A 25,057-nucleotide genomic window follows, 5' to 3' on the forward strand; every position below is an offset into this window, starting at 1 on the left:
TCTACAGATGGGAAAGTAATTGGGGTACAGTGCCTGACGTAGGGCAGCACTGGGCCAGGGGTTCTGGGCAGCTGGTGGCAAGGCGGCCCTGGACCCTGGGTCTGTGGCCAACTGACTACTCCCAGCCTCCACCTGCTGTGGGACCGGAATTCGTTCTGGGATCCTGCCAGGGTCAAAGATGAACTAGGAAGCGGGCCTACCTTGGCCGTGGGTGAAAGGCAGCGGTGACCCGGGGCCGTGGCCCTGACAATGCTGTCACCAGGGAAGTGATGACGGAAAACAGACAGATAGGTAAGCCTGGGCTGTAAATTTAGCCTCCACTGGAATAAAATCGCTCAACTGATTTTGGGCCTCTTTCTTCTACTTGGGAGTTCTCTATAAAAGCGTTACATTGTCTCAGAAGCCGGGGTCCTGCAGTGACCTCTTCCCACATCACATCCAAGCTGATTAAGGGGCCCCAAATCTTCTCTAGGGAGCACTGGGCCGAAGACAGCAGAATGAAGAGTCTTTGCTAATAATATCCCCTCTTGTAGGAACAAGCATGTTCTTAGAAGCACCTGTCACCGCTAGATGAAGGGTCAGCTAATTTAGCTGCCTCCGGCTTTCTTCGTAGAATAAAAGGAGGAAAGTGAAGCTGTGCATGGTCTGGAAGGTATATGAAGGCCTGCACTAAAAACTGGCGCGTGGGACTAAATCAGAGACTATTAGGCAAAGCCAGCTTCTGGGGGACTCCCCCACCCTCACACTGAAAAATCCCCTTCTCTTTAGCAAGTTTCGTTCACTCCCCCAAAGCATGTGAACTAGTCCCACAAGCCTGATGGGGTCACGGGAGACTAACCCCATGAGCTAGTATAGTGACCGGGGACAACGGGGTCTGAACGTCACCGTCTGCCCTTTTGCAGGGCGATGCCGCCTTCGTCTCCTTCCTCCCTGCCCGGGAAGGAATGACCCTTTGTGAAATGCCCACTAAAGTGGGCAACAAAGAACAGTGAGCAAAAGTCTGGGTAACTCCCACCAGCCAAGCAGCCGACGCCTCCTCTGCCACGACCCCCCCCCCCCCAGGAAGCTGGCATGTCCCCCGTGCCCCCAGGGCTGCATCCTTGCAGCCGGCCACCCTCTTGCCCCCGGCACTCCGCACTCATTTCACATCACTTCCCTAACAGGGACACCGCTTCGACTTCTGAGAACTAACTCCTTCCAGTTGAGCCCCCACTACTCGTTTGGGCCAAGGTGGTCCCCATCTCCAGGCTCAGAGACCGCTGTTCTACTTTAAAACAGACATGCCACCCACCTGTAACACACCTGAGGTCGTGATGGGTCACCACCCAGACCACTGCCCCAAAGGACCACCAGCGTTAAAGTCGGTGAAAAAAAAAAAAAAAACAAAAAAAACAAAAAAAACCCAAGGGAGATTTCAGGCTTCTGCAAGGGGCGGGAAGACGGGAGAATTTATTTTTAGTTAAAAAAAAAATTATTTTTTCAAGACACCAAGTTCCAGAAAACCTTTCAAGGTGTCTATTTTAATTCTCCGGCTGAAGAGAGGGAGTGCGTACTAGCCTGAGCCGGTGGGGAACATAAGCTGCTCCCACTGGGTGGATTACCGGCTGCTTCCCCGGCCGGTCGGCTGTCTGTGGGACACCAGGGCGCCCGAGCCCTTCAGAGAAGGAGCGGGCTGATTTATGGCTCTCAGGATTGCTGCTTCTTGGGGTGCAAGCTCTGCTCTCTCTGCACGACTCTCTCAAGAAAGAACTCCTGGTCTGGTCTAGTTCCTTTCTCTCTGATTCCCAAGCCAGCCCGTTCCCCCAAGGAACAGCCCTGCAGAAGCCCTCGAGGAACTGAAAGAAATGTAAATTGTAAGTTACTAGTCGTGTCAGAAGATCGTGTGGGGGCCACACAATCTGAGGGTCGCCTTTTGAAACAACAACTTCAAGACACCCAGCTATCTGGGACAAACCAGGCCAGGGTAGCACCGAGTACTGCTGGTCAAAGCTTCAGAGCTGTACTGATGTGAATACTAAGTAAATCTATGAAAGCCAGAGGGGCCGATGGCCCCACTCGGGACACATTCTGTCCTTCCAGCCGAGGCTCTACCTCTCTGCCTGCTCCGTGGCTGTGGTTCAGTCCACAGGGGACTTCGAGGAGACGGGAGGGAGAGAAGAACCAAGGGAATACACCTCCCGTGGGTCACGGTGGGCTGGATACGCCCCCTGCCCCCCAGCCCTGGCTGGAGGTAGAATGACCTTCCTATTTCTGGGATATAAAACACAACCCCTTAGGATTCCTACACCCACTCTTCAAACATTCTCAAATTATCCAGTTTGAGTAAGTAGGCTGTTTCCTGCCAAAACCCCAACTAATACAGCCACCAATCTGGCTTTCATTGAATATCCAGGCATTTATGCCCTTGAACCAATGGCCTTGACATGTTGTAAACACGGACATTTAAAAGACCCCACCCTGACGCAAGCCACAGACCACTTTAAGGATCCTTGTTTGAAAACGCAGGCCTGACATCCTCAGTCCCTAGCACAGGGATGACTTCCGGAGGCCCAGTTTAGGGAATGAAGGGTTCCTGGAAGGCCTGTCTTTCTGGGGTCCCCCGTCTGGTTGGTGGGCGCACTCTCACCCACAGAAAGCGGGGGTCCGCAAGGCCTTGGGTCTCGGGCCTGAGAACTGGCCATTCCAGGGGATTCCCATTCCCCCCTCCGGCCCCGGATAGGGAGGACTGGGAATTGTCACATCTTGCTCTCCTCTGGAGGGAGAAAGTCTGGGACAGGCAAAGGGCCTGTGGTCCGGTTTCGGCACTGGCCTCGTTAACAGCCCCGAGTCAACACTGGCAACAAAGTTCCGAAGAGGCTATGAAACAAGATGGAATGTAACCAGCAGCTAGAAAAGGGCTAGGCGTGCCCAGCTGCAGCTCTGTCCTGCACACTGCCCCAGCCCGGCCCGGCCCCCCGCTCCCCATCTCCCTGAGGCTCCCGAGGGTCACACGGCACCGAAGTCCTTGCCATCGCCCCTCTTTAGATGAGGTGCACGAGCAGGGCAGAGCAGGCCGAGCCGAGTACCAAGCCCACGCACACGTAAAAGGACATCAGCACCCCCGTGGCCTCGGCCAGCTCCCTGGGCACGATCTTGGGCCCGTACATGAGGGCCAGGGCGCTGAGGTAGCCATTGCTGAGCCCCAGCAGGGAGGTGAAGAACACCGGGTAGAGGTCGGACCGGAAGACCACGGCGTGCAGGTGGACGCGGGGCTGGTAGTTGCAGAACACGAACAGGGGGATGAGGCAGGTCCGGAGGAGCACCAGCCCGGGCAGCACCTTACTTCTGGGCCCCGGCGCCTGAATCCAGGCCGTGACCTGCCGGCCACACAAGTCCGCGAAGTTAAACAGGAGGAAGGTGGTGAGGGGGACGAAGAACGTGGTAGTCCACGGCGAGCCCGAGTCCTTGTCCAGGGACTCGATGTTGGTGGAGATGGCGGGGAAGACGAGGCCGGTGATGAAGAAGAGGTAGATGATACAGAAGCCCAGGCCGGCTGTCTTCTTCAGGATGGGGCGGAGGGGCGGCATCGAGGACTCGCCGGATCCAGGGGCTGCCGAAGGGGCGCTGGGGTAGTCCTGGGGTGGCTGCTCTTCACTGGGAAACACACAGGCCGGCCAGACAGGCCTCAGGTAGAACCTGCAGGGGGAGAGGGCTCGTGCTCAGAGGGCCCCTGAGAGCAGGGTCACCCGGGACTTCCAGGGGCGAGGTAGGCCCCTGCCTCAAGCCTAAGCCCCAGATGGCCGGCAGCCTCGGGATGCCCTCCGATGATGTATGTATTTCGGGGTGGCCAGAGGGGGGCCTGCACAGTCCCCGGCCTGCCTGTCCTGGTGCTGCCCGAAAGGCAGGTGACCGTGCCACGAGCAGGGACGGAGGAAAGCAGCAGTAATCGCCTCCTGGCGAGCCATTGGTTTTGGTTTGCTTTGGAGAAGAAATGGAGATAAAATAGCATTTTAAAATATCAATTTTTAGGGGCACCCGGGTGGCTCCGCTGGTTGAGTGTCCGACTTTGGCTCAGGTCATGATCTCACGGCCCGTGAGTCTGAGCCCCGCGTCGGGCTCTGTGCTGATGGCTCGGAGCCTGGAGCCTGCTTCGGATTCTGTCTCCCTCTCTTCCTCTCCCCTGCCCATACTCTGTCTCTGTCTCTCTCTTTCTCTCAAAATAAAGAAACATTAAAAATATTTTAAGGGGAGCCCAGGTGGCTCAGCCACTTAAGCGTCCGACTTCAGCTCAGGTCACGATCTCGTGGTTCACGGGTTCGAGCTCCACGAAGGGCTCTGTGCTGACAGCTTGGAGCCTGGAGCCTGCTTCGTGGATTCAGTCTCCCTCTCTCCCTGCCCCTCCCCCGCTCGTACTCTGTCTCTCAAAAAAAAAAAAAATTAAAAAAAATTTTAAAAACAATGAAAAAAAATTTTTTAGACTTATAAAAGTAACACATGCTTCTTGCAATGAAACCAAATAACACAGAAGAAAAATGACAAGAGTAGGATGAGAACTTCCACCCTGGGTCTCTTTCCTTAGAGGCACTGACAGTTAAAAGCCTGGTGTCTATTGTTGTTCCATGGGGGTGCCGACACCCCCCTCCCCAACACACACCCAGTTCCTAGTTCCATTTCTTTCTTTTTTTTTTAATGTTCATTTATTTTTGAGACAGAGACAGCGTGTGAGCGGGGGAGGGGCAGAGAGCAAGGGACACACAGAATCTGAAGCAGGCTCCAGGCTCTGAGCCGTCAGCACGGAGCCCGACGCGGGACTCGAACTCACGGACTGTGAGAGCATGACCTGAGCTGAAGTCAGACACTTAACCGACTGAGCCACCCAGGCGCCCCCCTCGTTCCATTTCTTTGAAGGGAAGGAAAGTGGGATCAAGCTATACATGTTGTAAAACTTTCTGCAACAGGAACATTCCTAAATAAATTTTATAGGTCGTGTATATAAATACATCATATGACTGCCCGAATACGCACATAACCGCAATACCTAAATGCGTGCACATAGTTGCATTAAGAACAAGATCTGGTGGTTTGTCTTTACCATGAAGACGCGTGACTCGACGTGACTCGATGCCTCTCTGTTGTGTAGCTCACAGTAATTCGTTGTATAAACATACAATGTAACTGCTCCCCTACTGGTGGACATTTAGGTTAGCTCCAATTTTTCTCTACTGCAAATACCAGTGCGATGAATAATCCTATACAGACACCCTGTGCATGTATGCTCATGTTTCAGTAGAACAGATTTCTAGAAGACGACCTTCTGGATCAAAAGGTTTGGACCTTTAACATTTTGATAAGATATCAGGAAACTGCTAGGCAAACAGGTCTCTGCGCTGTCCCACTCCCCCGCCCTATCGACAGTAACCTGCCCCTTTAAATCGCTACGCGATCGTCTGTCTCTTTGAAAAAACTGACCACGATTTGTAACCATTAGATGAGTTTACTGGTTTTATCATCTGGCTCCTCCAATAGAAGACAGCTCCCTGGGGCAAGGACCCTGTTTGCCTGTTTCCAGCTAAACCCCCAGGCACAGAGTGACCCTTCAAAACACAATTGTAACTAATAAGCCTATACAGGTGTCTTTCCCGCCCATATCCTCAACACTGAATATTATCAATATTTTCGATTTCTGCTCCTCTGACCAGAGTAGAAAAGGCTTGGGTCACCTGGCCTTGCTATCTTGCTGTGTGACCTTGCCCGAGTCACTCAACCTCTCTGGGCCTCAGGTGTCTGAGAGCCAGGAGCCACAGGCTGACCACGTGATCGCACCTCAGACGGAAGGCCTGGGGTGGGGTTGGGAAAGCGGTGGTTTGGTGGGTGGCTTGGTGGCAGCTGGCTTTGGTTTCAGCCCTACTTCTCTCTCCCCATGTGACCTTAGGCCAGGTACTCCCCTCTCTGGGCTCAGTTTCCTCCTCAGTAGCAGGAGGAGCGCTGCAGCCATGAGCTGCCGAGCGTCCTGCGGGTCCACCCATCCTAAGTGCCTACAGATGACAAACGAGTTGGCGGGACGGTTCCTCCTCCGAGTCACATTTCCATGCGGTGCTGCGCTGGGCACTGCGGCCTTGAACTCTGTCTTGTTTCACAACCACTATTTAGGGAAAGGAGTTTTCTGACTTCCCCCTCTACTCAGCAGCAGGTCCCAGCCTTAAGTCCGCTCTGGGGAAGCTCCACGCCAAGTTCCCCTGGCCAAAGCCCTTCCTCATTAAGTTCTTTCAGATCTGTCTCATGTCCCCCCTCCCCCAGCCAGCAGTCTCCCACACGGCCCTGCGGCTCCGTTCCTCCTGGGGCGGCACCCGTGGGCTCCCTTTTAACTACGAGTTAGTCTGAGCAGCTCCGGGAGCACCCGTGTCTCCAAAGCCCCGTCCTCAGATGCGCTTCTGTCAACCCAGAAGTCTTGACCAAAGTTTTAGTCAGCAAAGAAAGAGAAGCTTCCACGGGGCGGCGTAGCCCTTGGGCGTTCCCTGTCTCACAGGCTCAGCTGGAAAGGATTTTGGCCTGCCCACGTGAGACTGGAAACGAGGGTGACCCCCTGTCTCTGCTGAGACTGCCCTGGTTTTAGCACCGAAAGCCCCCCATCGTGGGAACCCCTTCCGTCCCGGGCAAACGGGGAAGCCTGGCCACCGCACTGGAAACAGACCCAGGCGAAGCACCGTGAAACAGGACACAGGCAAAGAGCAGGGGCCCTGGGAGGCTCCTGCCTTCTGTCCACTCTGTGACTCGAAGGTAAACTCAGTGGCAGCAACGAGGTATCAGGCAGTGTGTGTGGTGTTGGGGACAGTGAACAGCCAGACCTCAGGGATCACAGGGACGGTGCCGTGCAGCACAACTAGGCAACTTCTGATGAAGGGCCCTGAAGGTGCTGCAGAGGGGGTGGGTAGGCTCACGGGTCCGTGGCCACCTGGGACACCCAGCGTGAGGGCGCTCGGTCCCCGTTCATCCCCGGGAGGCCACTGAGCCCTGCTGAAGTGATACCGGTCCTTCAACTGGAGAAAGAAACATGTGCCTCGGCAGACTCTGGTGAAGGCAGGGGGCCCTGGGGGTCACCGAGGAGACTTTCTCAGCGGGACAGGAGGAAGGCGTGATGACGAAAGACCCTCGCAGTCACAAGCCGGGGATGCGGCATGATGTGGCGCAAAGGGCACAGCTGTGGAAACAAATCCGGGTTCATATCCCAGCCTGTGACCCACCAGGTGGGCAACCCAGGCATCTCTGTTAACTTGCCAAAGCCTCAGTTTACTCATCTGTAAAATGGGGGAGGGCAGTCACGACGGCACGCAGTTGTCGCACATGATGAACGAAGAAAAGAAACGCGTGTAAACCGCTTAGCTCAGTGCTGCCACACCAAATGGGGTCCTGTGGAAATGGGGTCCTGTGGAAATGAGGTCCTGTGGAAGGGCTCTGCCAGTTCCCACACCGTGGGGCCACCGGCTGCTCCCCCGGCCTTCGCTGCCTCGGTTTCTTCACCTAGAGAATGGGCTAGACAATTCCTGCCATCTCCTACATGAAGAGGCCTTGAAAAGCATAAAAGCCGAGAAAAAAAGCTGAGTTAAGGGTTGTTTTTAAAAGAACAGCAGGAAGCAAGAAAGAAAGAGGAGGAGGGACGCCTGGGTGGCTCAGTCGGTTGAGCATCTGACTCTTGATCTGGGCTCAGGTCATGATCCCAAGGTGGTGGGATCGAGCCCCGTGTCAGGCTCTACACCGACTGTGGAGCCTGCTTGTGATTCTCTATCTCTCACTCTATCCCCCTTCTCTCGCTTGTGAGTACCCTTTCCCTCTCTTAAATAAACAAACAAATAATAAATAAAGTTGGGACTTGAGAAAGAAAACAAAAAGGGGGAAAGAGAGAGAGAAAGCGTGAGAAGGACGGAAGTAAGGAGAGACGTGCCGCAGGGTGGAGACAGGCCTGGGAAGACAGAGGATAGAACGCGGGTTTGGAGTCGGGGTTGAGTCCTGCTTCTGCTGCTGGCCGGCTGTGGGCCTCGGGCAAGAAATTCAGCCCCTGGGAGCCAGGTTTCTCGTGTGTGAATGGGGACGGTCGTGATAAAGCGTAGTGCCGCACCCTACGAGGAACAGGTGCGTGAGCCCCGGATGAGAGGTGGCCCGTCAGGCCGGGCCGAGCACAGGGCAGAAGCCAGCGCGGGCGCTGGGCGAACGGAGCTGGTTTTCATCGTGATCTCCCCTCGGTCCCACTCCCGCCGCCTGGCATCCCCGTCCGAAACGTGGCAGACCCCGGCCGGGCGGGGAGGCGGGGGGCAGCGCAAAGCCCACCGCCCGGATCCACTGGCCCGGCCGATGGATGGGGCAAGTACGAGCCGGGGAGAGCTCGGGGCTCCGGGGTGCGGCACCGCGCGAAACCCACACTGTCTCTGCCCGGGGGGGGGGGGGGGCTCCCACCCCAGCGGGGCGGCGGGCAGGAAGAGAAAACAAAGCGGACACCCACCCGGAGGGCGGAAGACCGCGAGCGCATCACTGAAAGGCGGAAGCCGGGCCCGAGAGGAAGGCGCGGGCACAGGCGGGCCTCACCTGGCGTAGTCCAGCCGCGGCAGCAGCAGGTAGAGCCCCACGCACAGCCCCAGGAACACGTCCGCGGTCAGGAAGAAGGCCAGAGTGCTGTCCGTCACCTCGCTGGACGCGGCCAGGTCCACCAGCAGGGCCACGGCACTGATGGTGCCCCCCATGGCTCCTCCTGCAGAGAGCACGAGAAGGTGGGCGTGGGTCCACCCTCCCGGTCACGTCCCGGGCCCGCCCCCTCTCTGCTCAGGCTTAAAGGAACCAAGATAAAAAAACTCCCCCTGCTGAGAGCCGGCTGCGGCCTCTCCCAGGATCCTAGCGCGGCCTGAGCACCCACCCTATGACCGTGTGGGGTGTCAGGCTCCCGGGCAGATGGCTTGTCAGTCTGTAAAATGGGGCTAATACTCGTCCTATCCATCACGGGAGGGCTGGTGGGTATGTTGCACTGCCTGGCTGAATGGATGAGTCTGCCCACAACAGGGGATCGGGATACGGATTCTCAAGGAGGCAGGAAGGTGCTTCGTGCAAAACGCAAACAGCAAGCCGGTCGGCGTGGGCACGGGCTGCTCTGTCATTGCCACACAGCTCTGATCAGGGGGCACTTTTCTGCCCACTGTTGCACAGAGCAGGAGTGGGGAGGGACAGTGTAGGGCCTCGCCCACACTCTGCCCGACACACCTCTGTGGCTCTGCAGGGAACAGCCCATTGCCCTGACGGACCACCCTTTCTCCCTAGCCTCAGGGTGAGCCTTCTTAGCCTGGGTGGGCCAGAGACTGGGATTTAAAAGGATTGCAAAGAAATGAAAGCTAGCACAGTCATGAAGAGCTCAGACTCTGGAACCGGAACACCTGAGCCCAATACTGGTTCTCCCACTTCTGGCGGCGTGGCCTCCAGTAAGTCACTGAACCTCTCTGTGCCTCCATTTCCTCATCTGTAAAATGGGGATGCTACTCATACCCACCTCAAAGGGCTGTGGTGAAGATAAAAAGGGTTACTACACATAAAGCATTCAGAAGGGTGCCTGGCACACAGAAACGCCCTATCAATCCTCTCTGATTCCCAGTTAAGCGTTTGGCTATTTCTGTCCCTCCTACATCAAAGCGGCAACAACAGGGTAAACCCCTTGCCAAGAGGGAGCCAACTTCCGAGAAGCTGTAATCCCCACCTGGGTGTTTTGTAAGAAATGGAGCTAAACTTCAGTAAGACACTTCCCGGCTGCCCTGAGGAAGAGATCTTAACATCACTGCCTATTGATTTCCCTCTCTCTCCCCAACTTGTAGGGAATTTACAATATTATCATCAACAACAAACCAGGCCTCGGGGAGCTCATCTTTCATGACTCCCTCCTTTTATCTCATCAGTTATGGAAATACATGCAAATGAGGGGGTTAAAAAAAACACCAGTCCAAAACAAATGAATTGTTCCTCAGATGCCAACACACACAGAATTCACAGATGGGCTCCTCTGGACGAAAAGCGATGGGGGCCGGTGGGGTGGGGGGGGTGGGGGGTCTCTGGGAGAGGGGGCCACCTCCGATTTTCCAGGGGGAGGGACACCCAATGGGGGCGCCACAGAGTGATGATACTGGCTTAGGGCCCAGGGTAATTAATACTGAAGCCTGTGTACCAGAATTCTCCACTTTTTCAAAGATGGGCTTTCTGAAAAATTCATAGGAGAGTCCCCTTTTCTAGAAGATTCACAGGTGGCCAGCTGTACCTGAAAGGCCCCTTGCAGGATGGAGGGAGAGGAGGGGACAAGGACTCCTTTCGGAGACTCTGGTGACGGAAGAGATTACATCCAACGATCAGGGCCATTTCCCTCAGGCTAGGCGTGTCCTTCTTGAAGCACTGCTAGGGGCTTATCGATTGTATTCCAGAAACTTAGAATAGGGACTCCTGGGTGGCATCCGACTTTGGCTCAGCTCAGGTCATGATCTCGTGGCTCCTGAGTTCCAGCCCTGTGTAGGGCTCTGTGCTGACAGCTCGGAGCCTGGAGCCTGCTGCAGATTCTGTGTCTCCCTCTCTCTCTGACCCCTCCCTGGCTTGTGCTCTCTTTCTCTCTCTCTTTCAAAAATAAATAAATAAACATTAAAAAGAAAGAAAGAAAGAAAGAAAGAAAGAAAGAAAGAAAGAAAGAAAGAAACCTGGCAACGGGTCCCCTTTATTTTCCTTTAGGCCCCAGGATTTCCCGGGATACAGCCAAAAGCCTTATCTGATGGCGAAAATGGCAAACAGACTTGAGCTCACATCTGAACTCCGACCTGGTGATACGAACACCTCTAGTGGGTGAGTTGAGAAGGGCTCAGAGGCTCAGGAGGAAAGGTGCGGATCTATTAGTGATGTCTGGCACTGGCATGGGCATGGAGTGGGGATACACACGTGTGCAAGGTATTTGTCATCCCTGCCACGTACAGCCTGGCATGATTAATTAGTGGACACAGAGCAGATTCTTCGTGAAATTCTTCTCGGGTGGGCAAATGCTTACGGCATTCCCTCACACAACAGGGACGTGCCCAGACACCGAACAGGGCAGCTGGGTCCCTGGTTCTGCCTTACGGGATGGTGTCTTCTGCAAAAGCACAGATTCTTACTGACCCACCTCCTTTTTATCTCGTTGGGACATCTGAGCGAGGGAGCAGAGCTGCCGAGGCCTGGACACCAGGCTTAGGATCGGCATCAAAGTTCAGCCAGAGGGGTTGGCCCGAGTCACACATCTGCGTCCCCAAAGGATGCCCGAGTTCAAGGTTAATGGAGGTGTTTATTTGCTAGGCAGGCTATCGGCTGCTGAGAGGCTGGGTCTTGTTCATCTGTGAATCCCTGGCACATAGGGTCTTCTATAAAATGAGAAAGGAAGAAAAGGGGGAGGAGCTAAGAGGAAGGAAGAGGAAAGACGGAAGGGGACAGAAGGCGCAGGGACAGGGAGGAAGGGGAGGAAGGGATGCGGTCCCAGGAGATGGCGCTTGGTAGGCACACATTCTTGCCAAAATTGGCTGAAACTGGCTTCCCTCCCGCCTGCTCTCCTTACAGGATGATTTTCATGTTGTCCCGCTGTCACACGTGGGTCTGTGTCCTCTCCCCTCAAATCCAGGTGGGCTCGTGGCTACGGTAGACTGGGCCTAAATGGCTTCCTCGTCTAAGTCATGAAAGGAAATGATGCTTCTGCCTGGGTCTCCGGGGATGCTCACTCTAGAGACCCAGCAGGCACCATGCCTCGGGGAAGCCCACCGCCGTCCCCGCCGACTCCTGCCCCGATCACAGATGTGTGGGCCAAAGAAATGACCGTTAGTGTTTGAAGCCACTAAGTTTTGGGGTGCTTTGTTACTCAGTAACAGATAGTGGACACACAGCTAACAGTCGTTTCCTTTTCTGGAAGGACCACTGCATGCTCCCCTCTGCCTCCCCTCACCACCCCCCACCACCGCGTGACTCCCAGGGGGCCTGACCTCGTCCGCCGCCTGGAGCCCAGCTCTCACCTGATATCAGCGCCTGGGAATTCCTCATGGGGAAGGAGCCAGTCATGCCGAAGACAGTGCTACTGAAGACGGTGGACGTGCCGCTGAGGAGTGCCATGCAGACAATGGTGACAGCAAAGAAGCCACTGGTCCAGGACGAGGTGTCCACCTTCACTAGCGCGGTCATCAGCAAGAAGATGGCCAGCATGACGGTCAATGAGGCCAGCACACGGACACGAATCGGAACCCTGGAGTGGGGATGCCAGAAGCGGTCAGAGATCCCCTCGGGGCCTCCCACGCCAGACCAGGGTTGGCGAAGGTTCTCAAGGGAAGCAGGTGAGCTCAGTGGCTGGGACGGCCCACTCTGCAGCCTGGAGGCCTGGGCCTGAATCCTGCCTTTCTGGCTCACTAGCTTGTGGCCTTGGGTCAGTGACTCTGGTTTTGGCCTCTGCATCTGCATAGCAGGGAGGAGAATGGATCCACCCGAAGGGAGGCTCTGCAGAGGGGAGGGTGCAGAGTTCAAGGGGAAGTATCAGCTCAGGGAAAATGCTCCTTGTCATCTTGCTTCTTTTCATCTTGCTGTGAGGTCCAAGGACAGGAGGACATGGGGGCTCTCGAGGCAAGTCCCCACTCCCCCACCACAGGGCTGAGCCCCCACAGGGTCTGTCTAATGTTTCCACGGAGCAACCACCCTCTGGGCTTCCCTCTCCCAAAACTTAGCAGCGGGGGGAGGAGGGGAAAGGGCAGAAAATCATCATCCTCATACAGCAATCACCCAGCGAGTACTTAATTTGTGCTAAGTACTCTTCGAAATGTTTTCTATGTGCTGGCTTGCTGAATCACGCCAGCCCCATAAGACAGGCTCTCTCTCCTCTCCTGCACAGACAGGGAAGGAAACTGAGGTCAGAGATGCTGAAGAACTTGCTCCACGTCACTGGGCTGAGACCCCAGGAGGTCTGGCTCTAGTCTGCGCTCTCAGAATGACACCCTACCACGTCCCCGGAAGGAAGGAAATACGGGTGGTCCAGAACTGAAGGATTCTCCTGGGATGGTCTCAGTTGTCACGGGCAGCCACTGATGCCAGGCTACTGCACCCAGGGCGGACCCCCAACTGAGTAGGGTATACACTCCTCCCAGCCCCCATCTGCCCAGACACTGCCCTGAAGGGAGAAACAGAGAAGGCTGGCTCTCTAAGAAACTGCACATTTTTATTCCAGGGAGTATATCATCTAAAGGGGCTGTTTAAATCATCAGATTAGACTAAGCTTTAAGCCGGATTGGATGTTTGCTTAATTTTCCCACTAACCAGTGGGTGAGGGCTGGGAGAAAAGCCAGATTAGTTATACACAGGTATTTTTTTTTTTAATAAAAAAGAAAGACCTGAAAGGTAAAAAGGAAAAAAAATACATATATATGTACATAAATAGGTGTGAAATGATGAGCACGAGAAGCAAGGATTTTTCAAAGTGCTTTTGTGGCCCCAGGCTAACTTGAGTTTTTTCTGATCCTCGTTCTGATCCTCGCTGGAGGGAGAGCAGGTGCTGCCTCTGCTTTGTAAGGGGCAGAGGGGAGCCTGAGAAAGCGAACAGGCAGTTCAAGGTCGCGGCATGAGTCCGTGGGGAGCGAGGATGAGGACCCGGGTCTGCTGAAGCTCTGTTAACACCCCTTCTCTCTGGTGTGTTCATTCCACAAATGTGTGTTGGGCAACTACTGTGTGTCAAGCGCTGTGCTGTGTGGGACAGACACAGGACAGACAAGGGACAGTGCTCCATCGGGAGGGCCACAGGGCATCCTGGGCACGTCCAAGGGGGCACCAAACCCACCCTGGGTGTCACACAGTCCTTTGGCAGGTGCTAAGCTGGAGTGTAAGGTGTGTCGGGCTGTGAGCACACGCGGCTTGTGAGAGAGAGAGCACGGCACGTTCAGGGAACTGAAGTGGCCTCTGGGTGCAGGTGAGACTGGGGGCAGAGGCTGGAGAGAAGCAGAGCCCTATCCTGGAGGGTCTTGCCTCCCTGCTAAGTGCCAAGACTTGATCTCCAGAGTAGGGTATAGAGTTGGAGTGCAGGCTTCGTCTGCCAGCATCCCTTTACCCAAAGAACACTCTTCCTGGGGCGCCTGGGTGGCTCAGTCGGTTGAGTTGGAGCCTGGAGCCTGTTCCGGATTCTGTCTCCCTTTCTCTCTGCCCCTCCCCCGCTCACACTCTGTCTCTGTCTCTCGCAAAAATAAATAAACATTAAAAAAAAAGAAGAACCCTCTTCCTTGTGTGCCAAGTTGTTCTGGAGAGGTGGCCCGCCATATTGTCCACACTGACCCAGCCACAAATGATGATCACCCACGTGATGAGTGGGTCTGGGGTGACTGGAGCGTCCCATGCCACCGGTCGCTGCACTGGGTTAGGGATTGGCGCGTGTGCCAGGCGGGGTCAGCCAGTCCTCCCCAGGACCGAAAGGTGGAGAGAAGTTCACTCTCTGCCATGACCGTGTTGGGGGCTGCTGGTTGCCACCTGGCCGGCTGCACGGAGAGAGATCACATTTGGGATGAAGCCAGGCAGACACACACACAGAGCCCAGGGATGGTGCAAGAGAAGGAGAGCCCTGGGGACGTACGCAATCTCCTAGATCCGACAATGTGATCCCTTTTCAGGTCACTACTGTTTATTACCAAGAATGCCAACTAGCACCAAGAGGCACCTCAGGGTTGCTAGCTGGGGAGCAGCATGGTTAGATGCTCCACCCCTATGCCCTGCGCTACCAGGAAGCAGGCTGCAAGTGACAGGTAATTAACATGCCCCAAGAGCAGCTTTCAACCAATGATGGGGAAGTGGGTGGATAAACACCCCAGCTCCCTCCCCCTCAGGTGTGTGCTCCACACTGGCTCCCAGAGTCCCCAGGTCCAGCTGGGTCACTCTCTATGGGAGCTGGTTTGATAGGCATCTTGTGTTAGCAGCCTTCTCCTTCTATCCCTTTTCTCCATTCTTCTACCTCTACTTCCCAAGTAAACTCCTCTCACTTAAATCCCTGTTCCAGGGGCTGCTCCTGGGGAACCCCACACCAGGATGCATCTTCCCAGGGTCTGCAGGGGCCTCACCCTGGGCAGGAGCTGATGGGCAGCAGATGGGGCACTTGGGCCCCTGGGGGCCCAGAGTATTGGGTGTAAGTGCACACCAGGTGCCCTGGAGGCTGCGGTCAGGCCTTAGCTCTGATGCTTGGGGTAGTTCCACACATTCGACCTTGTCACACCGTGCCCCCCACCCTCTCCCAGCAACTGGAACTGCCCCAACACCCCAAAGATAAGAGCTAGCAAGGGCACACAGCCTGGTTCAACATAATGTTCCAGTTTACGGTTATAAATGTTAAGGAAATCAAGTGGAGAGAGAGGCTGCGGACCAATGCCAAAAAGCTTTAACATGATCCTTGGGGCAGGAAGAAGGCCCAGGACAGCCTGGGAGACATGAGGAGGACAGTGGCCCGTCTTGTTCTCCCACTGGCCCAGGGTGGGCACAGGGCCCGGGAGGCACCGGTGAGCATCTAGTGAATGCACAGGCAGGCAAGGGCTACGGGCAGTGCAAGGAAGCTCTCACGCTGGGCCTAACCCCCCGGTCGCTCTCTGCTTCTTGAGCCCCTCAGCATAGCAGGGAGACCCCTGGGAGCACTTACAGCCCTTGAAGCCAGCCTCGGAGAGCGGCCTCTGCCTCTAACCACCTCCTCCCAGACCCGGCCTAAGACGAAGTCCACCCCAGGAATGCTGGTGGCATCACGGGAGCTTCTGGGGCCTGCCACAGCAAAGTAATTAGCTGCCCCAACGGGAAGGTTGCTTTGGAGAGAGCTGGGGGGGGCTTCTCACCCAGCACCCCCGGGGGGCGGGCAGCTGAGGGAAGAGTGGGAGACGAGGAGGTAAACGCCAAATTCAGGACAAGAGCAATGCAGTTCCCTGCTCCGCTCTGCTGCCCCCACAGGCCCCTCACCTGCACAGGCTTCCTCCTTACCTGCGAATTACCTGCCGCAGGACCCTTTCTCCTCCTGATCCCTGCTCCCTGGGCCCCAGGACCTCAGGGATCTTGCCTGGGGCTATTTTCAATGCCCATAAAGCTTTATGGCAAGAAGCCCACCCCACGGGCACTAAGGGGGGACAGGCTGGCTTCACCCTGCTTCTTCCACTTCGGCAGGGAGCGTGGCCCAGGGGACGGCGATGGCGTTAGGATTGTGGGGAAAGTCCAGGCAAATGTTGCCCCAGAGTCCGTGGTTCTGCTCTCGGACGGGGGATAGCCAAGACGACTGCTTCAGCCCCGGGACCCTGGGGCAGGCCACGTTAATCTGAGATTCTTTCAGAGGGCTGCCAGCTCCCCACCCCCTTGCTCATGAGGGCTCAGCACCCCAGGGGACTGATTTCTTCATAAGTCTCTCAAATGTAAATCCTCCTCATAAGTATTTATGATGCTGCAGATTTAACATAATAAAACACTTGGAGATTATGGATGAGCCAGTCAGAGAAAGCCAGGGTTCTCCAGGAGGGGAAAAAAGGAGACATTTCAATCTCGCACATTAAATAAAAAACAGCTTAGCCCCAAACCATCTTCCCACAACCCAGAAACAGACGGAGGCCTGCGAGCATTCCCCACACGGCCCTCGCCCTTCTGCTGGAGGCAGGAGAGGGGCAAGGGCGGGTCCTGGGGTGGGCTGGACCTTCTGGAGGGTGCCCTGTAACGCCAAGCCTTCAGAGCCAGCTCCCTGCCTGACCTCGGGAGGGTGGCTGCCTTGGCCATCCACTGTCCCCGCTACACACAGACCTAGACCTTCTTCACCACCTCCTTCCTTCCGGGTCTGCGGTGCCTCTCTGGCTGTAGGGAGGGGCCGGCAAACTAGGAGGCAAGTGGTCCAGGGGTTCCAGGTACAGGTGTAGGGCGAGAAGGGTCCCAGTTCTCATCTGGCTTCACCCTGCTAATGGCCATGTGACCTCCGTGAGCCTGCTTCCCATCTATAAAACAAGGTAACAAGTTTCCAGCTCTCGGACTGTTGTAAGGATTAAAGGAGATAATGCTCGGGGCGCCTGGGCGACTCAGTCGGTTGAGCATCTGACTTTGGCTCAGGTCACGATCTCACAGTTTGTGGGTTTGAGCCGCACATCGGGCTCTGTGCTGACAGCTCAGAGCCTGGAGCCCGCTTCGGATTCTGTGTCTCCCTCTCTCTCTGCCTCTCCCTGCTTGCACTCTGTCTCTGTCTCTCAAAGTTGAATACAAGTTAAAAAAAAAAAAAAAAAGTGCTAACTCCTCTTATTAGAGATTACTCTCCTAGATCCCTGTCACTGCTGGCCCCTGACACCACTGCTGACCCCTGTCCCAGGCTGGCTTCTGGCCTGCTAGACCTCATGACCACAGAGGAGGCACTCCCAGGTACGATGCCAGCTTGGGCCATCCCTTACTGGTCCTGTGGTCTTGGGTACATCTCTTGACTTTCACCTGAAAAGTGGCTAATGTCATGGCCTCCCTCCCGGGTCGCTGTGTGTCACCAGGTGTCAACCCTTTGTTATAGTTCAGACAATGACTCCAGATCTGTCACTTGTACGAGCCTGGGCTATCCCTACTGGACAAAACCGCATCCCTAGGGCCAGCCAGGCGAGTGGACAGAGAGGATCATGAGAGTCCTGAAAAGGAGGGAGTAGTGAGAGACCCAGGGGCTCTCCACCACGGCTGTCACCCCCTCTTCATCCTCCTCCTCCCTTTGTGTCCCCTTCCTTTCTTCCTGCTTTCCCTCCTGTGAGCCTCTGCCAAAGACACAGCTCTTCCCTCCAGGGGCTGGCAATGCTGAGGGGACACGTGGCCCTGCTCTGAGCTCCATTCCTCTGCCTCCTCCTGGAAGCGGGGCGGGGGGGTCCTCTGGAGGCGGCACCCCACCTTTGAGGACACTGAGGGTAGCCCTGTGCACCAGGGGAAGGCACAAGGAGGCAGGTTAAGGGTCAGCTGGCTTATGATTGGGGTTGCAAAGCCCTCAGGCCATCTGGACCCCATTCTGCTTCTTGCTTTTACAGCCTGCACCTTGGTTGTAAAATGGGTGCAAATCCTTTTACTTTCCTTCTCTTGACAGGCGGGTCCGTGTCCCCTTGAAACCAAGTGGGCTTGGTGAGTGCCTTGACCTGCTGAGTCCAGCGTCAGTGCCACCATGTGGCTACAGAGACTTTGTAGCTTCAGCCTTGCTCTCTTGGAGCACCTGCTCTTTGGCCACACCATGAAAAATCCTCCTGCCTGAGGCCAACTTGCAAAAGACCACGGGGAGGGGAGGGGAGGGGAGAAGGAGACAGGGGCCGGCGAAGGCCCAGCAGCTCCAGCCCAGCTGTCTGCAACCACATGAGAGACACAAAGCCAGAGCTCCCAACTGAGCCTGATGACTCCCAGATCCTGAGCGATACTAACCACTGTTACGGTCTTAAATCACGGTGCTTCGGGGTCATTTTAGCGCAATGACAGGGGATTGGAATAGCCCCATAGCTTATGTTTGGAGAGACCGGTCTATCCAGGCTTAGCACACGTGAGGCACAGGTGCTGCCCTCTCTCCTCCCACGCACGGAGCAGACATCACCAATCAATCGCAGCACACTCCCTGCGGCCAGACCTGCCTCAGGGTCCTGTTCCACCCGAGATCCAGGCAGTCACGATAAATGTGGCTGCACTGAGTGAAACTGATTGGCCATCGGTGAGCTAAGGTTTCAGTAGGCTGTGCCCAGAGAAGCCCAGGTCTCTGGTGGTAACTCAGGGGCAACGTAGGCAGAGTAGCTAGGGCTGTTGCTCTTGTGAACCTAAATGACAGTGGATGGCAATAGTCCCCCAGTGGGACTAAGGGCCATGCTAACTTGCCTGGCTACTTCCTAAATCAGTCCTTCCTCCACAGCTCTCTCCCGGCCCCCACTCTAACACAGTGTCAGACGTTCCCCACTGACCCTCTGCGAGTGGTCAACACGTGAGCCGGTGACCCATTCCCCCAGAGCGAGAGCCAGGATTAGGGGGTGCCACCCTCTCAACTTCCCACGGCTCTCAGACATGCTTGGGAAACCAGCCTCCCTTGTTCCCCAGCCCCCCCCCCCCCCAACCCCCGGCCGCCGTCTACATGCTGTCCTTTGGTTGCTAAGTCTGCGGCCCAGGTAGCTGTTGACAGGCTCCCATGAGAGGGAAAGGAGGAAGACCCACGTCCCCACATGCCTCCTGCTGGCTGCTGACACCATGCCACGGCGTGTGGCTGGGAAGTGAAAGACCAGCTCCCCAGCTGGGCATCCCATCGGGAGGTCACGGATCTGACTTCTCCAGCGTTACGGAGGAGTGTGAGCTGCCTGCCTCCTACTTAGGCTGCTGCCCTTGAAGCCGGCAGAAAAGCAGCCGCTGTAAACGAAAGGCAAGTGGAGACGCAAGGAGGTGAGGGTCAGGGGCTGGCAGAGAAAGGAAGTGGCCTACCTGTTGACGAGCAGGAAGTTCGCCATGAGGCACAGCACGGAGGAAACGGTGGAGGCAACGGTCAGGTAGCTCTCAAAGTAGTTCTGCAAGCACAGAAGTGAGGAGGCTGCTGATGTCACCTGGGAGGGATGGGAGGGCCCCACTCGAGAGCGGAGCCAGGGCCCTCCTGGGGGGCTTCTCCCCACTGTCTTCAGATATGACTGATGGATAAGTCTAGCCCAAGACGGCATGGGCCCGCCTCTTTACGACCTAGGACCACTTACTTGGTCACACAACAGACGCTAACATAAGCTGTGCTAAGTGCTGGGGACACAAGTTAGGATAAGACATTGTCCCTGCCCTCAGGCCCCCAATGCTCTGCAGCCCACACTCCCACCTATTCTTTTTTTTTTTTTTTTTCCCACTCCCACCTCTTCTACGTGTCCATCCACAGGGGAGGCAATGGGGACAGGACTCAATTGTGAGCACGTATACACAGAAAGACTGTGCCCCACTGGCCTTCTTTGCCCACTGCCAAATTTCAGTTATCCAAATGCGTGTTGTGACCCAGCCACATTCTCATGTTCCTGCAACCAAGTGAGGCCTCTGAGAAATACACCAACCCTGGGGTGCCTGGGTGGCTCAGTCGGTTAAACGTCGGACTCTTGACTTAGGTTCAGGTCATCATCTCACAGTCGTGGGATCGAGCCCTGCATCGGGCTCCTTGCTAAGCATGCTGTCTGTCTGTCTCTCTCAAAATAAACATTAAAAAGTTAGTTTAGGGGCGCCTGGGTGGCGCAGTCGGTTAAGCGTCCGACTTCAGCCAGGTCACGATCTCACGGTCCGTGAGTTCGAGCCCCGCGTCGGGCTCTGGGCTCATGGCTCAGAGCCTGGAGCCTGTTTCCGATTCTGTGTCTCCCTCTCTCTCTGCTCCTCCCCCGTTCATGCTCTGTCTCTCTCTGTCCCAAAAATAAATAAACGTTGAAAAAAAAAATTAAAAAAAGTTAGTTTAAAAAAAAAAAAGACATACACCAAGACTGATCCCTGTAGGGAAACTTTGTTCCAACTCTGGATTTGCTTCCTCAATAGAGCTGCTATCCAAGGTCAAAGCCATTTTGGAAAACGGCTCCTAGACTGGCCAAGATGAGGACAAAGGGCATTTTTCTAGAAGCAGTTCTGGGTTATTCTAGACGAAGTGTACATGAGACCACACGACAAAGAAATCCTGATTATGAAAGCTGTAGGGCAACTGTGTGTGTGTGTTTAATTTTTGTTAAGTTTATTTATTTATTTTGAGAGAGAGGGAGAGCGAGAATGAGCACGAGTGGAGTAGGGGCAGAGAGAGGGAGGTAGAGAGAACTCCAAGCAGGCTCCACGCTATCAGCACAGAACCTGACTCGGGGCTTAAACTCATGAACTATGAGATCACAACCTGAGCCGAGATCACGAGTCGGACACTTAACTGACTGAGCCACTCAGGCACCCCAACTGTAAGCGTTTTTCGAAACTCAGAGAACTGTCCACTCATCAGAGTAGATTTTACTGTGTATCTGGTATCTCTCAATATACCTGTCTTAAAAAAAATTAGAAAAGGCTGACAGATCTTGGCTTTGGTTGTTGTATGTTCCACCACGAACCCCAGGTTGGTAACGATCATGGGTTCTGAACAGTGGTGATAGATTACACGTATTAAGCGTTTACTGTGTGCCAAATACAAGGGCTTTATATGAAGTATATTGTTTACTCTACAAAATAAAAAAGAAGCTGTGAGTATTCTACTCTGGAAAGCTCACCAGATTGACTTCACTGAGGAAATATTTTGAGTTACAAATGTGCCAAGCACAAAGGACAATGTGTGCAAAAGCTTGCCAATGTGCAAAGAAGTGTGGCGACTGGAGGGATCACTATGGAGAATGAGACATGCTTCTTGCCCGTTAAGAGCGAAGCATCCCACTGGGAGTGTAGGATAGAGTGTGAAGGTATTTTCATCTCAAAACACCACAGGAAGAGATGTCAGAATTCTGTGGGGTTTTTTTGCCAAGTCAGAGGTAGGAGCAGTGTGTTCTATAAGGGGTTCCGGGTGGGGGGAGTGGGACCAGGAAGGCGGATCACGAGAGAGAATGGGAACGAGTACCAGTTTGGGGAAAGGTCCCCGAAGCGGTGGGAACGGAGTCAAACCTTGAAAGAGAGGGTCAGATCTGTCCTTTCTGGGGGAGTCTGACGGCAGCGTGGAGTGCAAGAAGGAAAGATATCATAACGAGCTCCTCCTGGTCTGCAACGGATTGTTCCACGGTCCCTTTTTAAGCCTGCAGTAGTGCTTTGCGGTCTTTGAAATCTGCACCCTGAATATCAGGTTGTGGTGGCCTTGCAATTAAAATGATAATCACAGCTAGTGCGGTCCATCAACCATGAGCCTTAGAAATAGCCTTCCTCCTTTGAGGTGCTACCTCATTGTTCCTGCCCTGATGGGCTCAGTAGAGCCTGGACTGGTCCGAGGCACTCAGTCAATTACATCTTGACACAGTGGCTGAGCCTACGTGAGGCCAGGCAGGTGGCAGGCGGGAACCATGGAGAAAGGTCCCGAGGAAGAGACAGCTGCAGGTGGGGGCCAAGCCTGCCCCAAATCCGAGCCCCTGGCGAGGCTCCCTTTACTCAGTGGCTGCTCGCTCCGTGGCCAGTCTACAAACGACCATCACATGGGATGCAGAGTCTCTGTCTTTGTTTTTTCAAGCAAGCTCAGGTTCCCTGAACATTTTAGGAACAGGGATTTTCTAGGTAATTGAATGTTCTGGTTTGTTGATATTTAAGTAGAAAATTATCCTTCTAATGTTGGAGAGGGTTTTAAATATTGACGCCCGAGTAGGGCTTATGACTCCCTTTCTGTTGACAGAGCTCCTTTTCTCTGCTTCACAAAGAGCACACAGAAGGGGCAGAATGGACTTGACCCTGGGCCATTTTTCTACTGGTACAGATTGGGGACTGCAGATGGTTATGTGGGTTGACTCAGCATACCCCAGGGAGCTGTTTTTTTTTTTTTTTTTAAACTTAGTTCCTGATATAAACATGTGGGCGGGGGGGGGGGGGTTACTTGCTGCTTTTGCCTGTGAATAGAGTTCTAGCAAAATGAGGTGTGGTGGGCAGACCCTCCCGATGGTCCCCACAGTCCCAGCTTCCTGTGTTCACACCCTTGTATGTGATCCCCTCTGCTAAGTGTGGGTGGGACCTGTGACTTGCTTCTGACCAAGCAAGGGGCCGACATCTGTGATCGTGTGTATGGGGGTATGTTACACGACATGGTAGCACCTGTCTCGTTGGACTCCTTTCTTCTCTCCCTTGGTGGCTTAGAGGGCACAAGTGGCCATGCTGGGGAACCCCATGTGGCAAGAACTGCAGGTGACCCCTAGTTGCTCAGAGAGGCTTCTGGCCAACACCCAGCAAGGAACTGAAGCTCTGAGTCCTACCACAACAGCAAGGAATTGCATTCTGCCAACAATCCAGGTAAGCCTGGAAGTGATCCTTCTCCATCCGGGCCTCCAGCGAGACCACAACCCTGGTGACCCCCTTGATGGCGGCCGTGTGAGACCCCGAGCCGAGGGCTGTGCCCCGCCCCCTGGACCACAGATACCGTGGGGTAATAAATGCGTTATTTTAAGCCACTAAAGTGTGTAGTATTTCGTTACACAGCAATAGATTCCTAATTAAAGAGGGCTTTAGACAGCTGAGGTCCTGCTATCGGGGTTTTCCTGAATATCGCCAGCTTCTTGTAGTTTAAACTCAGTGTCTCAACGGAAACAGGGACAGCTGAGCATGATCTTGCCAGACACGAAGACCAATATGTCTGCCCACGAGGGGGACAAAGGTTACGCTTGCTGAGGTCCTTGTCAAATCCTCTGAAATTAGGATCCTCTTTGCGGGTGGCGTGCACGGATTCCAAGAAACAGGACTCAGTTCATGGGCCGCCACCAGATCTGCTCACCTTGCCTGGCTCTAGGACATCTGCCTCGCTACCTGACCTCCCGGTCATAAAGCCACTGTCACTGCTGCCCCCAGAGAAGGAGCCGGCTGCTGGGGAGAGACCCCTGTGCCCGGGTCCTGGCCGGGCTGCATCCCAGAGGCTCTTGCTCCCCGGGTGACGATGAGAAGGGTCAGGTGACACTCCCCGAAGTCGAGGAAGGCGAAGCCCCGCGAGAGGCAGGAAATGGAGAGGAGACAAGAGATAAACTTCTTGACTTTCGTATGCCCCAACCAACTGTTCAAAAATGCGGTGGCCCCACGTGGCTTCTCTGGATGTGTGCCGGGCGCCTGAGCAGCCAGCTGTGTTTCGTCGCAAAGCTGTGGCCAGCCCAATAATGCTGCGGCCTGCGTTTTCTCTCTCTCATCTCTGCCTCACTTCCCTTTTCCCTCACTCTTGCTTCCCTAGAACTGCACACCCTGAGATGGCATTCGCATGGAACGTGTGGCCTTGGGCTCCTTTCTAAGAAGCATCCCCCAGTGAAGGCCCTCCTTTCCATCCTGGGTGATGCCCTTTGCAGGCTCGCAGCTGGCATTTCCCTCCTGGGTTCATCTCGTTTTCTTCCAAGGGATGTTGGGGCCACCGTCTCCTATTTTACCCCAGGAAATGCAAAAACGTTGGAATACTGGTTCAAAAACATTGGTAACAGGCCTGCCCCCTCCAAAGCAACCTGTCATCTCCATCCCATGGGGCAATCTTACGTCATGCGATGGCTGGGGATGGTTCGTGCCATAGTTCGCCTGCACTTGGGACTGGTTCCTAAGAGCTGCCTCAAAAGGCTCTGTTATTTATCACACCAGGTGCCCCCCAACATGACTGATGAACGTGACCATGAACAGGGTGAACCCAAAGACCCCAACGGCCAGCTCCAGCCACGCAGGAGTGCAGGAATGAGGAGAACACTGGGGCAGTGGCACCAGGCCACCTCGGGTGACAGCGGAGGCTATGCTTTCCACACCCGCAGGGGGCACCAGTCCTGAAGCTATGATATAAATGAAGCTCTTCATAGTTGTGCAACACGGCAGCCTTGTTTTTGTTTTTTGTTTTTCAAATGTTTGTTTATTTTTGAGAGAGAGCGAGTGAGCACGAGTGGGGGAGGGGCAGAGAGAGAGAGACGGAAACAGAATCCGAAGCAGGCTCCAGGCCCTGAGCTGTCAACACAGAGCTCAATGTGAGGCTCGAACTCATGAACCATGAAGTCCGAAGTCCGACCCTTAACTGACTGAGCCACCCAGGGGCCCCACGGCATCCCTGTTTATACAGTCCATGGAAAACCTAAGTGCTAAGGAGATCGGTCTAGGGCTCACGTTACTGCAGGCAGAAAACTGATTCAGCAAGAAGGCAGGGCCGGAAGGTGGGTGGATGCAGCAGGGCAGGGCGTGATGAGAAGACAAGGCCTCTCCAAGCCGTCAGGAGACCCAGAGGCAACTCCCACGGCCCTCAGCCCGGCCGGGTGGCCACTGTTGATCAGATTAACAACCCCTTCCCTTGTTTACCAAAGATGTAGCCACCCCTGTGTGCCCCGCACTGTGCTGGTGGCTTGGTGTATAAGAGAGAAAAGACAGGGTGCCTGATGCCCTCTGGGAACACGTGGCCTGGCACGATCCTATAGCTCGAGCACAGTGGACACGA

The 25,057-nt window shown here is 54.9% G+C and overlaps 1 protein-coding gene across 2 annotated transcripts in view; it reads right to left on the reverse strand.

Moving 5' to 3' along the window:
• Positions 1–1,426: 1,426 nt before the first annotated feature.
• SLC29A3 (solute carrier family 29 member 3) overlaps positions 1,427–25,057 on the reverse strand; it is a 43,304-nt gene continuing 19,673 nt past the window's right edge. For both annotated transcript variants that reach the window (XM_030334891.1, XM_030334890.2), the window contains exons 3-6: positions 19,435–19,517; positions 12,018–12,244; positions 8,557–8,719; positions 1,427–3,675 (exon numbers count right to left, since the gene is read on the reverse strand). In XM_030334891.1, coding sequence (XP_030190751.1) covers positions 3,021–3,675; positions 8,557–8,719; positions 12,018–12,244; positions 19,435–19,517 — 1,128 coding nt within the window. In that variant the 3' untranslated portion in view covers positions 1,427–3,020. The remainder of the gene's footprint in view (positions 3,676–8,556; positions 8,720–12,017; positions 12,245–19,434; positions 19,518–25,057) is intronic.

The sequence above is a fragment of the Lynx canadensis genome, chromosome D2, assembly GCF_007474595.2.
Source record: "Lynx canadensis isolate LIC74 chromosome D2, mLynCan4.pri.v2, whole genome shotgun sequence".
Taxonomy (NCBI): domain Eukaryota; kingdom Metazoa; phylum Chordata; class Mammalia; order Carnivora; family Felidae; genus Lynx; species Lynx canadensis.